At 32.6% G+C, this 15,791-nt stretch overlaps 1 protein-coding gene across 1 annotated transcript in view; it reads right to left on the reverse strand.

Moving 5' to 3' along the window:
* The window catches only part of LOC130891788 (uncharacterized), a 122,648-nt gene that overhangs the window by 91,725 nt on the left and 15,132 nt on the right, over positions 1 to 15,791 (reverse strand). The window contains exons 2-3 of the mRNA XM_057796751.1: positions 3,279 to 7,441; positions 3,148 to 3,167 (exon numbers count right to left, since the gene is read on the reverse strand). Coding sequence (XP_057652734.1) covers positions 3,148 to 3,167; positions 3,279 to 7,441 — 4,183 coding nt within the window. The remainder of the gene's footprint in view (positions 1 to 3,147; positions 3,168 to 3,278; positions 7,442 to 15,791) is intronic.

Genomic DNA, 15,791 nt, shown 5'->3' on the forward strand with positions numbered 1-15,791 from the left:
TACTTTTGAATATGGTTAATTGGTCGCTAAGGACGTGAATGAAGGAATTAATGGATATACTAAAGACATGTCAATATTCTGACTTTCTGCATTAAAAATCAGATGAAACATCGATCATTATTTGCATAAAAACACAGATGTCTTCAAGCTAAAGTAGAAATTGATTATTACGGGATTATTTTTCAAATTCAAAATGAAAAGATGAATTACTTACGTTTTTTTTAATCATAACAATCTTCATTGCAACACAGTACATGGTGTAAGGAACAAAAATTAAGCAGTTTTTCGAAATGTGGCCAAGGAGAAGATGCAGGTCGAGAAAGACTTGGAGAAACGAAATAGAGGAGGGCAAAATGCCGACATCGAAAGGAGTGAATAATAATAACATACGCAGCCAAAAGAAACGATAAACTATAAAGAAAACAAAAATAGAAAACGAGGAGTAATTCACCTCAAAAAAGGATTTTAAAGCGCGATAAGCGATGGCCATAATCCAAAGGATTGATATGCTTGATGATGATGAGGTTTTCGAAATAAATTCACATCAAATCAATTTATTTTAAAAAATGTAATTTGAATGAAATTAAATAACACGCTTTTAGCAATAGTCAAACTAAATTTGAAAATTATTTTCAGTAGTAATAATCCAAGAACTTTGTAATTTTTTTCAAGTTTATAGAGAAATAAAATGAATTTCCAGCTGATAACGATGATATTATATCGAGGGATATTTTATATCAATACTAAATAAAAACAAAAAAAACTTTCTGAAATTTTATTGTCGAAATAAATAGTTTCACAAATTTGAATTTAAGTACGACTTAATAGCTATTATTTGGCATTAAATTTTATATTTTTTACAGTAATTCGTTAAAGTAAATATATACAATATAAAATTATAGATTTTTCTTAAACTGAACGTAATATGAACAGAAAATAAGGATACACGTGTAGAAGGTTCAGGAAATATATTCAAAAAACGTAATTTTTTATTCCACTTAAATTATTACAGTTCATTCGAAAGTACAAGATTTTCGTAAATATTTTTCTCATCAAAAATGAGACTTTGAGAACTTGAGAACAATAAATCCCGTTCCTTTTGTCACCATCATAAAATTTGATTTTTCCACACATATTTAACCCGATATGTTTGTTTTACCATTTCCTAGATATAAAAACCGGAAGTTACTACGTGTTACTGACCTAGCAAATACGATTTCCTGTTAGCATTTAAATCATATTCTTTATCGATCTCTATTTATATCAAATATCAATATACTGGGGTAGATTTGAATACGAAAAAAAATCAAAGTGTTTATAAAGAATACAATAAAACAATAATCAGGAAATATACTGGGTTAATTTGAAATATAGAAATCATTGAATAACACAACCGGTAAAAGATTTCTTCAAATCATTTTTTTGGTAAGAAGATAATCCGAATCACAGATGATTATCAGAAATCAGAGATTATCAGAAATAAAATGATCAAAATCACGTATAATGATCAGAAATCCACAGATTTCTTCAAATCATTTAATTGGTAATAAGATGATTCAAATCACAGATGATGATCAGAAATCTACAGAATTCTCTAAATCATTTTGTTGGTAATAAAATTATCAAAATCACGGATAATGATCAGAAATCCACAGATTTCTTCAAATCATCTTCTTTGTAAGAAGATGATTCAAATCATAGATGATCCACAGATTTATTTAAATAATTTTGTTGATAAGAAGATGATTCAAATCACAGATTTCCTCAAATCATTCTGTTGGTAAGAAGATGATCCAAATCACGGATAATGATCAGAAATCCACAGATTTCTTCAAATCATTTAATTGGTAATAAGATGATTCAAATCACAGATGATGATCAGAAATCTACAGAATTCTCTAAATCATTTTGTTGGTAATAAAATTATCAAAATCACGGATAATGATCAGAAATCCACAGATTTCTTCAAATCATTTAATTGGTAATAAGATGATTCAAATCACAGATGATGATCAGAAATCTACAGAATTCTCTAAATCATTTTGTTGGTAATAAAATTATCAAAATCACGGATAATGATCAGAAATCCACAGATTTCTTCAAATCATTTAATTGGTAATAAGATGATTCAAATCACAGATGATGATCAGAAATCTACAGAATTCTCTAAATCATTTTGTTGGTAATAAAATTATCAAAATCACGGATAATGATCAGAAATCCACAGATTTCTTCAAATCATCTTCTTTGTAAGAAGATGATTCAAATCATAGATGATCCACAGATTTATTTAAATAATTTTGTTGATAAGAAGATGATTAAAATCACAGATTTCCTCAAATCATTCTGTTGGTAAGAAGATGATCCAAATCACGGATAATGATCAGAAATCCACAGATTTCTTCAAATCATTTTATTTTTAAGAAGATGATTCAAATCACAGATTTCCTCAAATCATTTTGTTGGTAAGAAGATGATTCAAATCACAGATGATGATCAGAAATCTACAGAATTCTTCAAATCATTTGATTGGTAATAAGATGATTCAAATCACAGATTGCAGTATTGTAAACTGATTTAAGAAAAGAACGTTCAAAAGTGAGTTGTTTGATGAAGCAACGTTTTGTACCAATTGTATAGAAAAAAGTGTCTAATTAGAAGTTCTCTTTGTTAGACGAAAAAGAAAGAAGCGCAGAAAGCAAAAAATAAATGTTTGGTTAGGGATTTTCAACAACTTATACAATTTTCTCATCTGAGATGTTTGCCATTTAATTCATGATCATTTTAATTGTGGGATTGTGGAAAACAAACGAAATCAAATTGCAAAAAAAATCACGTAACGTTTAAATTTGAATATCGGGTTTTGAATCGCGTGAATCATATTAAAGGTTTCAGAACATCACAATTCTCGATTAATCAATTTCTCGATAATGAATATACAAGTATTCGAAAATTCGGAATGTATATGTACAGTGAAAAAAGTGAAATCTAAAATTTTGACGTTTGAAACATATCATTTCGTCTGTAAACTTTCAACTTCTTTTTCGTAGCTAAACCCGCTTCGTTTCAACCGTTTCCTATTTAAGATGATTCTCCTTGCGTCACGTCAAGTCACGAAAAATAAATGCAGAATCCCTCAACTTTTACTTGGTATATGTCTGATTTTGCTGAATAATTTAGTAAATCAAGTTACGATACAATTAAAAATGTCGGTGACTTCAATTTTATGCAGAGCAGCGTAGCTAAATTTTGTATTAATACGTAGATAAGAGAGTTACTATTGAAGAAATAGTGCGGCGATGAATGAAAGGACAGCAAACAAAATACTCAATACGGCAAATAAATCGTATGAAGCCAATTGGTGAACGCATGCAATACCATAAGAACATGCAAATGCCATGATAGTTGGGTCGCGGTACCAGGAGGGGCACGGTATATTATCATCATCGTTAAGACCGCGTCGTCCATCAACATTATCGACGGCATTTCTTGCTCTCGGATCATGCGAAGTTCCCGGAATATCAGCTTTAGCGTATCGCAATACTAATCTCGTACTTTTAGGAAGATCCGATTTAGCCACTTTATTCGAGGTTTCTAATACTAATTTCGGCGATTTCAAACTTTCTAACGAATCCAGATTCGTATTTGAATCGAAACATTCGTTGGTATTGTCAGATTTGAAGTGCGTACTGTCGCCGCAAGAACAATTCGAATGGAACCCCGAACTGGTTTCGGAATCTTCGACTAAACTAAAATTAAATGGCTTCCTTAAAATAATATCACAGCTAGCGGTGAAAATCTGGCGGTTAGTGTTAACAGAAAATGCGCATTCTCTATCTGGCAAAGCTACACACGATTTCTCACCTGTAACCGCATCATTTTCTAGATCATCGTTAATCGCATCCTTTTTCGACTTATCGATTGGAAAATTTATATCCTCAACTTGTTGTTTGAGTTCTTGGAACGTAGCAACAAGTTCGGCTTTATGTTCTTCGAAAGGTGATCGGCTTTTATTCGTTTCGTTATCAGAAATCAAATTTTCGTAGTCGTGTTCAGATTCGGCCTTGGCGCTTTCTTCTTGTACGTTATCGTGAAACCTAGACATGACTAAAGTAGCCGATTCCGTATTTGCAGGTTGTGGAACCAACTGTTTAACTTGTTCTTCTACATTTTTTTCAACAGTTACGCAACTCGTACTATCTACCACGTTTTCTAAGAGTTTTTCCGCTCGATTCGACACTGCGTCTTTTGATAGTCTTTTATTCAAAGATTCCGCTTTGTTATTTGTTAAATTTTCTTTTTCTTCGCTTAGTTTCGTTAATTCTTTGGTAATGCGTTCGGTAGTTTCTTTAGCTTCTTCGGCTAATGCGTTCAACAAATCGTCTAAAGACGAAGAAGTTGATTCGTCGTTATACATTTTCTTATCTTCGAACGGAGACGTCGGAATCGGCGTCGATTCTTTAGGCGATCGTCTACGTTCGGGTGTTAAACCTCTTGGTGGTTTTAAACTCAAATTGTTTACTAGTTTTGGTGAATCTACATTCTTTAATCCGTTCAAAAAGTTTAATCGACTTTCTTTGTGAGCATCATTAGAATGTATGTAATTTGCATCGGTATCGCTCATAAAAGCTTTTTTTGTAGCAGTTATTTTGTTTTCTTTTTCTTTTAGTACTCTTCTCGCTATTTCCATTGCATCTGCTATATCGGTTAAAGTTTTAAATTCATTTTCGACGTCTTCGTTAGTATTTCTAATAGATTTAATACCTCCGTCTGAACGATTACCAAGTATACTTCCTATATTAGCGGACATGGATCGTTGAGCTCTCTTTTTTCTCAAATAACTTAGAGATGTATCTACTTTATTATCTTCATTAGACAAAGGCGGTAACGCCGGACCTTTATTAGAATCTTTACGTAAATTCCTAAACGCTAAATCGTCTTTAACTACATCTGGTATCTTTTTATGTTTAAAAGTAGGTTTGTATATAGTTTCGGGTTTAGCATGAAGGTAATCGCTGTTCGCGGCAGGTGTTATCGGTCCTAAAGGAATACCGAAAGGCGGTTGAGGTTCTATCACTTTTAATAAATTATTGGAGTGTTTAACGTTTCTATATACAACATCATCTCTAGTTATATCCGGTTCGTTATTGTTACTCGGTTCCAAAGGTTCCTGTACCCAAGAAAAAACCGGTGATCTCATTAAGTAACTAACTTGGGACGTAACAGATTGCGGATCGTTTATGGTGTTTGCTCTATCTTTATTCAATTTTCTAAATGCCATATCGTCAAGTTTAAGATCTATTTTGTTATTTCTTTTGGATAATCTTTTACGGCGAGGTGAATCGATGGTATCGAATGGTTCGTAACTGAAACCGGAATCGCTTAGAGCTCCTCGAGATGTGTAACTGGGATAAGAAAGATCTTGTAATAACTTGTATTGATTTTCTTTTTCTCGTTGTTCCGCTCTTTCGAGTAAATCTTCATCTCCTAGTTTTAAACTGTTGTATATAGCTTCTAATTCGTATAAGGCTTCTTCTAAATTGGCCGATTTTCGTTTTATATCTTCTTTACTGATTGAGCCGATTGAAGAAGAATCGTCTTTCAAAGGTATTTCTTTTACTTCGTATTTCGTTGGGGCTTGTTGACTAGAGATAGTTTTTGTATTAGATGTTTCGTTGGGGAGGAAGACTTTGGTTTGTACTTGCGTGTGACTAGTAAACATTTGCGGTTTTTCCACATTTTTTTTTGTTAAAGAATTCTGTCGATCTATTTCTTTCCAAAAATTCAAAGCTTTTTTACAATCGTTGTTAGTATTAGTTTCGTCGTTAGTTGTTTTACCGCTCGGTTTAATAAATATCGGTTTTCTGCTTCTGGGTTTTTTATCCGTTAGATAATTATAATTTTTAACTTCTTCGTTTTTTAATTTTTGAGATTCGGGTGTAGTAGACGACGGCCTACACTGTAACTGAACATTAAAAGAATTTCTAGCTAATTGATCTTCTGACGTAGAACGAAAATTAGGATGGAGATTAAAAGAATTATATTTCCTTTGTTCGTTATGGAAAGGTTTTGTTTTGGAATACGTTGAATTGTCGAAATAAAATGTATTTGGTCTACCGCTTTCGAAATAATGCGATCTAGTAGGATCTCTCGGCGGCGGCGGTGGAGGCTGGTGTCTCAAATTGTTTATTTGAGAAGTATCTACGAGACTCAAGTTTTTAAAACCGCGTTTAGGTCTCATAATAGGAAACTGTACGTGAAGTACTTCCGGTGAATAATCGGCTTTGTGTATATTAGCATCACAAGAAATACTTCGCTGTTCGGCAAGATATTTTTCTGGAATATTCTTTCTAATGCTATTATTATAATCATTCATTGATTGAGGTGGTTTATAAGATGGGTTACTTGTAGAATTGCTAACCCGGAATCTACCGGAAGTGTAGTGACTAGGAGGTATAGTAGATAATCCAGATATATTACTGCTTTGCGAATTTAAACTAGAAAACGATAATTTATGATTACTATCCGTTGTTGGTGTTATTTTAGGTACCAATGGACTTCTACTGGGCGATCTGGTACTATCGTCGGAATATTTCCAATTCATTAGAGAACTTTCCACGTCAGATTTAGATAATCTTAAATAATTGTGCGGATTTTCGCCATCGCGAGAATGTCTTTTTAAATATCTTTCGGTTCTAGCTGCTCTCGATCGTTTGTTGAGATGTTTATCGGTAATTTTCAAATTTTCTTCACTGCGAATTTTCAATGATGAGTTTGAATGTTGAGATTCTCCTTCATCGGAGCTACTATTGTTTCTAGACGACGTTCTTCTAGCTTCAGCTCGAGCTTTAGTTTGACCGCGTCTACTTTTTCTTACGCTATCCACGGAACCGGATACTGAATTAATTTTAGTAAGATCGTTGATTTTCTGAGTGGATTCTTGTTGTGGAGTAATGTGCGGTAATGTTCTATCGGCGTAATTAGAAAATCCGGCGGTAGGATCCGATAAAACACCAACATCTTCACCGTAATTATATCCGTTATAACTTAGCGAATTACGACAACCAGGATGCATGACGACGTGATCGAATGGTATGGCTGGTTTTACTGGTCGTTTCTTTCGGCTATCTGATTTCTTTCTTCTCCTACTAAGGAATCCTTTTTTCTGTATATCCTCCTCGCTGCTACTCTCGCTTTCTTCTTTCTTTTTTCGTCGAAATATATTGCTTATCGACCATTTTTTATCTTTTTTGTTCGATTTTTCGGGAAAATCGTAACTACAACCCAAGGTTCGTCTTTGGAGGTTAGGCGAATGAAATGATTCGTTATTATCTCGATAAACTGTTAGATCATCGGCACTATTCATGTTGAGGAAATCGTTGACATTTTTGGCACGGATATTTGAATACGACGACCAAGTCCTGGGTCGACTACTGACAGTCTGAAACAAAATAAAGCTTTTGTTAGATATGATCTTCGAAAATTCAAACTTTGAATCACTGAATTAAGTAAAATTTGTATAGTAACTGATTTGGTATTAGGCTACAGTCTTTTGTGGAAACGGACAATATAGCGCCAAAAGTTTCAGACCTCAGACTGAAGTTTTCAGCACTTATACAGACAAGTAAGTAAAATTAAGAGAGAACTGGGTAAGCAAGAAAACACTATAAGTGAGAAAAAACACAGATAACTCTCATACTTCAGATCTATTGGTAAATTTCATCAAGGATATAAAAATTATCATTCAGATGGAATAATTAAAAAATTCTTCGGTTGATGGACTTGCTTTTAAGCTATTTTCTTTCACACTCCCTCACTCATGTCTTTTGTTTAGCACCCGTACTGTATAAATGGTTATTTCTTGGCAAACTATTTAGAAATTGTCACATTTCAATTTTATTTTAAGACATATGGTTTTCACAGTGTAAATCTATAAATATATACTTGAGAACCGAATACAGATAATTCCAGTATAAAAATAGAATTCGTTTGCTTAGGATATTTCAATGATACAAGGGGCAATAGAAAATAAGGGGTTACTCTAATCATATGAAATCCTCTAAATGTGAAATAAACCCCTTAGACTGGGCAGTGGGAATTTTGCAGCAAGTTCAATCGCAGGACACTTAGAGGTGACGTTTACCACACACTAATCAACTAGAACTGACAAGGCTTCTCCATTTTTAGAAATAGTTATGATTCTTTGAAGTTACTAATTTTCAACAGAATCAAGAGCATTTAGAAGCATTAATATATCAAAAGATGTAAGAAATAAGAAAGATATATATATATATAAAGAACGGTTTTTTATTGGGAATGTGGAAATGAAACACCAGAGTGGACTAACTTTAATATATTTTCCGAGCTTTCGAATACTTTTGTATTTTCAAAATTCAATATTCAAATTGACATTGATAGAAATATTGATTCTGGTTACTATAGGAATGTTTATAAATTTTTAATTGGTTAGATTATGAATTTTCATACTGGACAAGTTAACCTGAGTTATTTTTGGCTTTAGAATATGTGGTTCATCCTTTTTTACCCTTGTTGAGTACCTGGAATGCGATAACTAAACATAAATTTTATTCTGATTACAATAGAGGTGTTCAGAAGGAAGAGTGCGTGACTGCAGTATTTATCATAAATTTAATTATCAGTTTCTCTATTCGAAACTTTCTCAATCGACAAGTGGTAAAATTTTATTGTAACCTAAATTATACAAAAGATATCGTATAGAATCATTTTAATTTTAACAAAGTACACAAATCAGTCGATAATTTACAGATAAATAAATAAATATAGACCTTTGAAGCTCAGAAAAAGCTGGATCTGAAATCATTGTAAACAACTAGCAACAACTAGTCAATGTTTTCAGGTAATATATTTATATATAATAATTAATAAGTTTTTTTTTAATAATTTTTGAGAGATTGATAAAAAATTGACGTTTCGACTTAACTTCAGTCTTTATCAAAATATATCTTGATAAAAACCGAAGTCAAGGCGGAACGTCAATCACCTATCAATCTTTCAAAAATTATTTAAAAAAAAAACAACTTTGAAACAGAAGATACCCAAAATCATGAGCATTTAGAAGCATTAATATATCAAAAGATTTAAGAAATAAGAAAGATATATATAAAGAGCGGTTTCTTATTGGGAACGTGGCAATGAAACACCAAACTGGACTAACTTTAATATATTTTCCGAGCTTTCGAATACTTTTGTATTCATCGTCTGGGACTGAAATTATGATCAAATACAATATAAGAAATATGTATAAATGTATGAAAATAATAAAATTTTTACTTACAATAATTTATTGAGATTTTCCGTGGTTTTGAATTGTATTAATTCTTGTAAAAATTCATAGGTTTCAAAATTCAATATTCAAATTGACGTTGATAGAAATATTGATTCTAGTTGCTATAGGAATTTTTATTAATTTTTAATTGGTTAGAATGTTAGTTATTATGAATGACGTTGAATTTTTATAGGTTAGACAGGGTAATTTGTAGTGAATGATGTTCAATATTGATTGATTAATTTATGGATAACATTAAATTTCAAAAATTTCAATAGGCTAGGTCGTTATGAATGTAACTGAAAATTTATTGGTTTGAACATAAATGACAATAAATTTTATAGGTTAGGTCGTTATAAGTGAAGTTGAAATATATAGGTTAGTTGGTTGTTAACGGCGTTGAATTTTTTAAAGAATTTGTTTTTTCAAAATCTAAAAGATATAAATATATTTATATGAATTGTAACGAAGTCTTAGCCAGATTTATTATCAACGGTTTCTTATTGGGAACGTGGCAATAAAACACCAAAGTGGACTAACTTTAATATATTTTCCGAAAGCTCGAAAAATATATACAAAATTTTTGTTTTTATCAAGAGACTAAATCAAATTTATTTTTTTTTTTTTTAATTATATTCTTTGATCACATCTCATAAACGATATTTATTTATATTGTACTGTCCTTCATTCAACATATAATTCAAGATAAATATAACGTTCAAATTTTAATGACTTATAAATCATCTGGGTTATTACGAAATAGTTCTTTCTGGCTGTTACATAAATCACCAGGATAATAAGATCATTTGTAACAACAATTAAAATTCGAAGTCATTGTATTTTCTCCTTCCGATCGTTCATCTTGAATATTCAGTCGATAGAAAGTAAGTCGGATATGCTAACGATTAAATTATGTTTTCCTACATTGTTTGATACGCGAATATTTTTCGTTTGAGATGAATATATTAATTATTTAATTGATGGAATATTGCGTCTAAGATAATAATTTTGATATTACGTAACGGACGCCTGAGAACATCGACTACTGTTAGATTCTCAACTCTTACGGATATAAACTAAATATTTTTAGAATGAACGCGATGCATAATTATAGCAAAGTAACAATAAACATTTATGGATATTGTTATTAATAGGTTGGAATTTAGATCAAGGGAATATGAAATGCTGTAAGTTCGCTAGAACGATGAAAAATAAAAAAAAATATACAAAATTGTGAACCTATGAAGAAAGGGAATATCAAAAACTAAAAACCACAAAGTTAATATACAAAGGTCAGCATGAATCTGGCAACGCTATCGAAAAAGATTGAAACGAAGCATGTTGTGCCCCACTTGACGTTACCAAAGTCCTATGTCCTTTGAGACGCCGATCAGGCGTTTTGGCTCGAACCCTTTGATGTCGTTAGGCAGGGTTTGGGGTTTGCCCAGGTGTTTAAACGTGTGAGTACACGAGTAGACTCAGAATGAATAACCCATACAAGTTCACGTCGTCGTATCTGCGTTCGAAATTACGTTTAACAGTATTTCAACAACAATTTCCGAGCTCGACGCTACCAAATCGTTCAAAAATGTAGATAATGTACCAAAAATTCTTAATAACGGGCTCTGTTGCCGACGCGCCGCGTTGTAGGGGAACGGTATTTGTTACAACTAAGAAAAATATGGAAACAGTGGCGTTCGCGTCTTCTCCACGTTCTTCAGGAGGATTATATCGATCGCAAATTGGAATTTTGTGAGTGGTACCTAATATGCAGTCTACAGCGATCCATTTTGTAATCGGATGAAGTTGAAAAGTTGCAACGACCAGAATCCTCACATTTTCATTGAAGAAGATTTGAACCTGTCTGGGGTGTGTCTGTGGGTAGGTATCTATGTGGAAGGTCTCGTGGGGGCTCAAAGTTATCTGGAAACTTTCGAAAATTTACGATGGCAAATGGACAACAATCTGAAATCCTGCGATTTTTCCTGTAGAATAATCTCAGGGATCACGTTTTTGCAAGAGGACCACGCACCCAACGATGTCATTTCGTTAATTTATGCTTACGTTCTTCTAGTAGGTACTGTATTTTTACAGGACAATATAATAAATTGAAAATAATAGTTATTATTTGGAAGTGGAGTCCACCCTATTTCTGATTAAAAGAAAATCCAAAAAAACCATAAATTCCCCGATTGCTCTCCGAAAACTGGTCAAAACTGTCCATAATTTCAAGCGAAAAGTAAATATACACTCGGAAAAAACAAAACGACCCAAGCTACACCCCTTGAATCGCAAGTCACTGGCAAAGAACCTGCCCACGAAATTGTATTTTTCTTAGAAAAATCTTGAAGCTATTGCTTTAAAACAATATGAAGTATCGTGACGTTTCTTCCTCTAACAGTATAAAAAATTGTATTGAAAACATAATAAAAGAAAGGAAATGAATGTTATCTTAAGGATTCTCTCCCTGTCGCTCTGTTCAGGTATCGATACAAAGGACATGACGACGTGAAAATAGAATGGAGAGTGTGGATGGCTAACACTCCCGTCGCCTACGATCGCGAACACGCGTGTCTAGAGCCTCAAGTAAGCTCGTCGCGCGAGTCTGTATCAGGAATAATCAAGGTGATTGATGGCGAAAAAACAAACATCGGAATTAACTCTTAATCCAAAGTGAGTTGTGGGCCCAAAATCCCTTTTTTTATTTTTTATTTTAATAATATAACGCCAATAAAGACGGCAGAATCCATTGTTATTTTTCGTATTTTCGGGCGTCTATAATTTTGACATGAATAGATTTAAATATGACATTTGACATACATATTATACTACTTTACAACTTTTTATAGTTCTTATCACTTTCGTATATCCTAAACTAAGAGAATACCGTCGAAACTAACCTTCTATTACATTTGTTTTGTATTATATCACGAAACGCGACACACCAATAAAACTACGTCATAGGTATTCTTAGGTAACAACCGATATCTAATCTATGTGTGTATGTATATTTATATGTGTGTAGTAAACAGAGGTAGGTAGATAAAAACTAACAAACGACTGAAATTTATTATGAAAAGCGATTTTCCAACGGCATCGACACTGACCCATTTCTATAGTTGACATGCGACAGAAATTAGAATGCTCTTCGAGAACTATCTACTCATATCGATTAGGGACAAAATAGGTATAAATACAAGGTGTTCGCACAACAAAATTCAGTTATTATTATTCGTGTTTTAGAATTTCTCGTTGTTTCAACTTTTGTAATGTTTACGTTCTTCATAAGCCTCATTTACTTATTTCTTTTTACGCAACTTATTTTATGGGTATATACCATCAATCAATAAGTCGTGTGACTGAAACACAGATGGCGCTGCCGTTGTCAAATCCATATGACGTTTATGAAGTACCAACTTTCAAAATACTATGAGTAAAATTTCGTGACTTTTCGTTTAGTCAGACAAAAGAGACAGCCGATTAAGTGACGCTACTTTTGTTATTTTCAAAAGAATGGATTCAAAACAATTAAAATTGAAACAAAAATACTGACAAGCTCAGAAATAGTTTTAAATATATTATCCGAATTCTGCTCCAACGAAAAGAACTATTAGTTATTGATTTGCTGAATTTAAACGTGATCCTTCAGACACCGATGATGGTGATCGTTCTGGTCTGGTTAAATTGATATGGTTACTCCAGAAAACATCAAAAAAGTACACAAATTAGTTAGGTTATCGAAAGCTGGGAATTGTAGTTTAATAAAGAGTTCTCCTTTCCAAATTTGCTACAATCTCCATTATTCTAGTTCTTATTCAGGAACATTAATTGACCGTGAGAAAGATTTTTTCAAAGTAGGTGCCGCGTTTACTCACAGTCGACCAAAACCAACAACGTGTTGATGATTCAGAGCAGTGTTTGATCATATTTACACGTAATAAATCAATTTTTTCGCGTCGATATGTAACAATAGATAAAAAATGGATCAATCACTTCACTCGAGAATAAAAAAGATCATCATCTGAGTGGACTGCAGCCGGTGAACCACGTCCGAAGTGTCCAAAGACATAATAGTCTGCTGGGAACGTTATAGCTTCAGTATTTTGGAATATTGTTCATCGACTATTACCAAAAGGGAGAGGCAATCAATTGTCAATACAATATAGAGTTACTGGATTGTTTGAGTACAAAAATCAAGGAAAAACGGGCTCATAAGAAAAAACCGTTGTTTCACCAAGACAATTGCAACGATGGTTCATGAAGAAGCAATTGCTGAAATTGAAGCCTATTTTGAGGCAAAACATAAATTGTTCTACAAGCACGACATCGAGAAGTTAGAGAAGCGTTGGAGTGATTGTATTGCTCTTGAAGAAAATGTGTTTTTACATTGATAATTAGGTGGAGTCTATGATTTAATCATACCTTATTTCAATAACAATCGTAACGCCCGTCACATAAAAAAGACAATATTGATGTTATTGTTTATCACGCAAATTTTATTTCGAATCCACTTTTTTTATTACTGAATAAATTAAAACTAAAATTCTAAGATACGAGTCCTTTTATGTAAGAGAATGACTTCACGGTTTCTTATTTGGCGGACGATGAGTAATGAATAGAAAATAAGTGTCCTTACAATTTGTTACTGAAAATTAGTATAATTATATTCCCATATTATATTTTGAATTGCATCAAATCGATTAAAATACGATTAACAAAAGTGGAAACCAACATCTTTGTATGATTTACACAAAAAACATTCATGGATCAACGAAGAAATCTGATAATATTTGAGAAAATACTTCGCGTTCAAGATACAACTAATATGTCAATTCATCTTCACAAATTCAAAAAAGAAGCTTATTCAGCGTGTTTTCCCAGATATAGCGCATTCAATAATTATAATTGGCTGGGTGATGTCGACGATTTCAATGCGACCATTTAGAATTTTCTTCCTGGACCAGAAAGGCAAGAAAGACCCAGTTCTAAGTAGTTGAAAGATTGATTTTATGTATTAGGATGAATAGAAAATTTATGAAAAGGATTCTAAATAGAAATTTCCATTCCAGAAAGCATTTTTATTATGATAAGATAAATATTTTGGAACGTAGAAATTTTTAACATAAAAATCAGATGTGAATTCATGGATGACTGGCTTAAGAGGATATTTCCCAACGTGTAAAATTTTACATGTAATAAGTTTTGCAAGATAAACAGCCCTCATTAAATAAATTATACGAAATTTCAGTACAAACATTGATTACTTTCATCATTAACGTGGTCAAATTATATAAACACATTCGAAGTTTACCTAAACAGTTGTTTACGCCTTATTGTATCATAAACATGTTATTAATTATTACAAATAATACATTACCTCGACTTTTCACTTCATTTGACGTGAGTGTATCCGCACAACTGAACTGGTCACATTTAAAAACAAACAAAATGCATCAACTTTAAAAAAAAACGAGTAGGTGGTTATTTGAAAATCAAATTATATTTTATAATAGTAGAAATGAATATTATTTGTTTGTACAGCAAAGCCAAGACGTTAGCTTTAGACTTTTTCTGTAGAAATAAAAGTTTTGTTTGAATTGCTGCAACATCTCATTCCATTCCCAATACGAGGATTTATTGTATCAGAAAGTACACAATTCAAACAGTCGATGTTTCGAGTCGATGCTACTTTGTTTAGTATTTGATTGAAAACCAATATGAATTAGATTCTACTCTGGGTAAGACTGCTCCTTCATATACACAGTAAACTATTGGACAACAGAATTTTAAAGAGGCCGTACGACCTGAGAAGATCAGCATCGCAATGGATGACCAATTAAGGTAACGACTCCAGAAATGTTGAGGAAAATCCACGAAGCGGTACTGGATGATCGTCCAGTTCACAAAGTGCGGTACATCTCATATTAACTGAAAATTTGGACATAAGAAAGCTGTGATTAAGATGGGTGTCGCGTTTGCTCACAATGGAACAAAAACAGCGTCGTGAAGATGTTTCCATCCGAATTCGTACGCCCGTTTCATAATCTTGGATGAAACGTGAGTCCATCACTTTACACCCGAAACAAAAGAACAATCAAAACAATGATATACTAGGAAAACCGGATCCACAGAAAGCAAAGATTGTTCCATCTGCAGGCAAGGTCATGACGTCGGTTTTTTGGGATAATTTTCATTGACTTTCTTAAAAAAGGAAAAACTATCAACGTCGAGTATTATGCGAACTTTTTGTAACCTTTGAGCGAAGAAATCAAGCAAAAACTACGAAGAAAAGTGCATGGAGCTAAAAGGAGATTAAGTTGAAGAATAAATATATTATTTTCTCCAAAATTTTTCTGTTTTCGTAATCGACGTTGAAGTGTCATAAAACCAGTAAGATCCATTTCGAAGCTATCAGTTTATCGCAGTATTTTGGTTTTAATCCAAAAAGTAATTTTACTACATTCGATATAGAAAATTCTACTTC

This window comes from Diorhabda carinulata, chromosome 3 (genome assembly GCF_026250575.1).
Source record: "Diorhabda carinulata isolate Delta chromosome 3, icDioCari1.1, whole genome shotgun sequence".
Lineage (NCBI taxonomy): Eukaryota > Metazoa > Arthropoda > Insecta > Coleoptera > Chrysomelidae > Diorhabda > Diorhabda carinulata.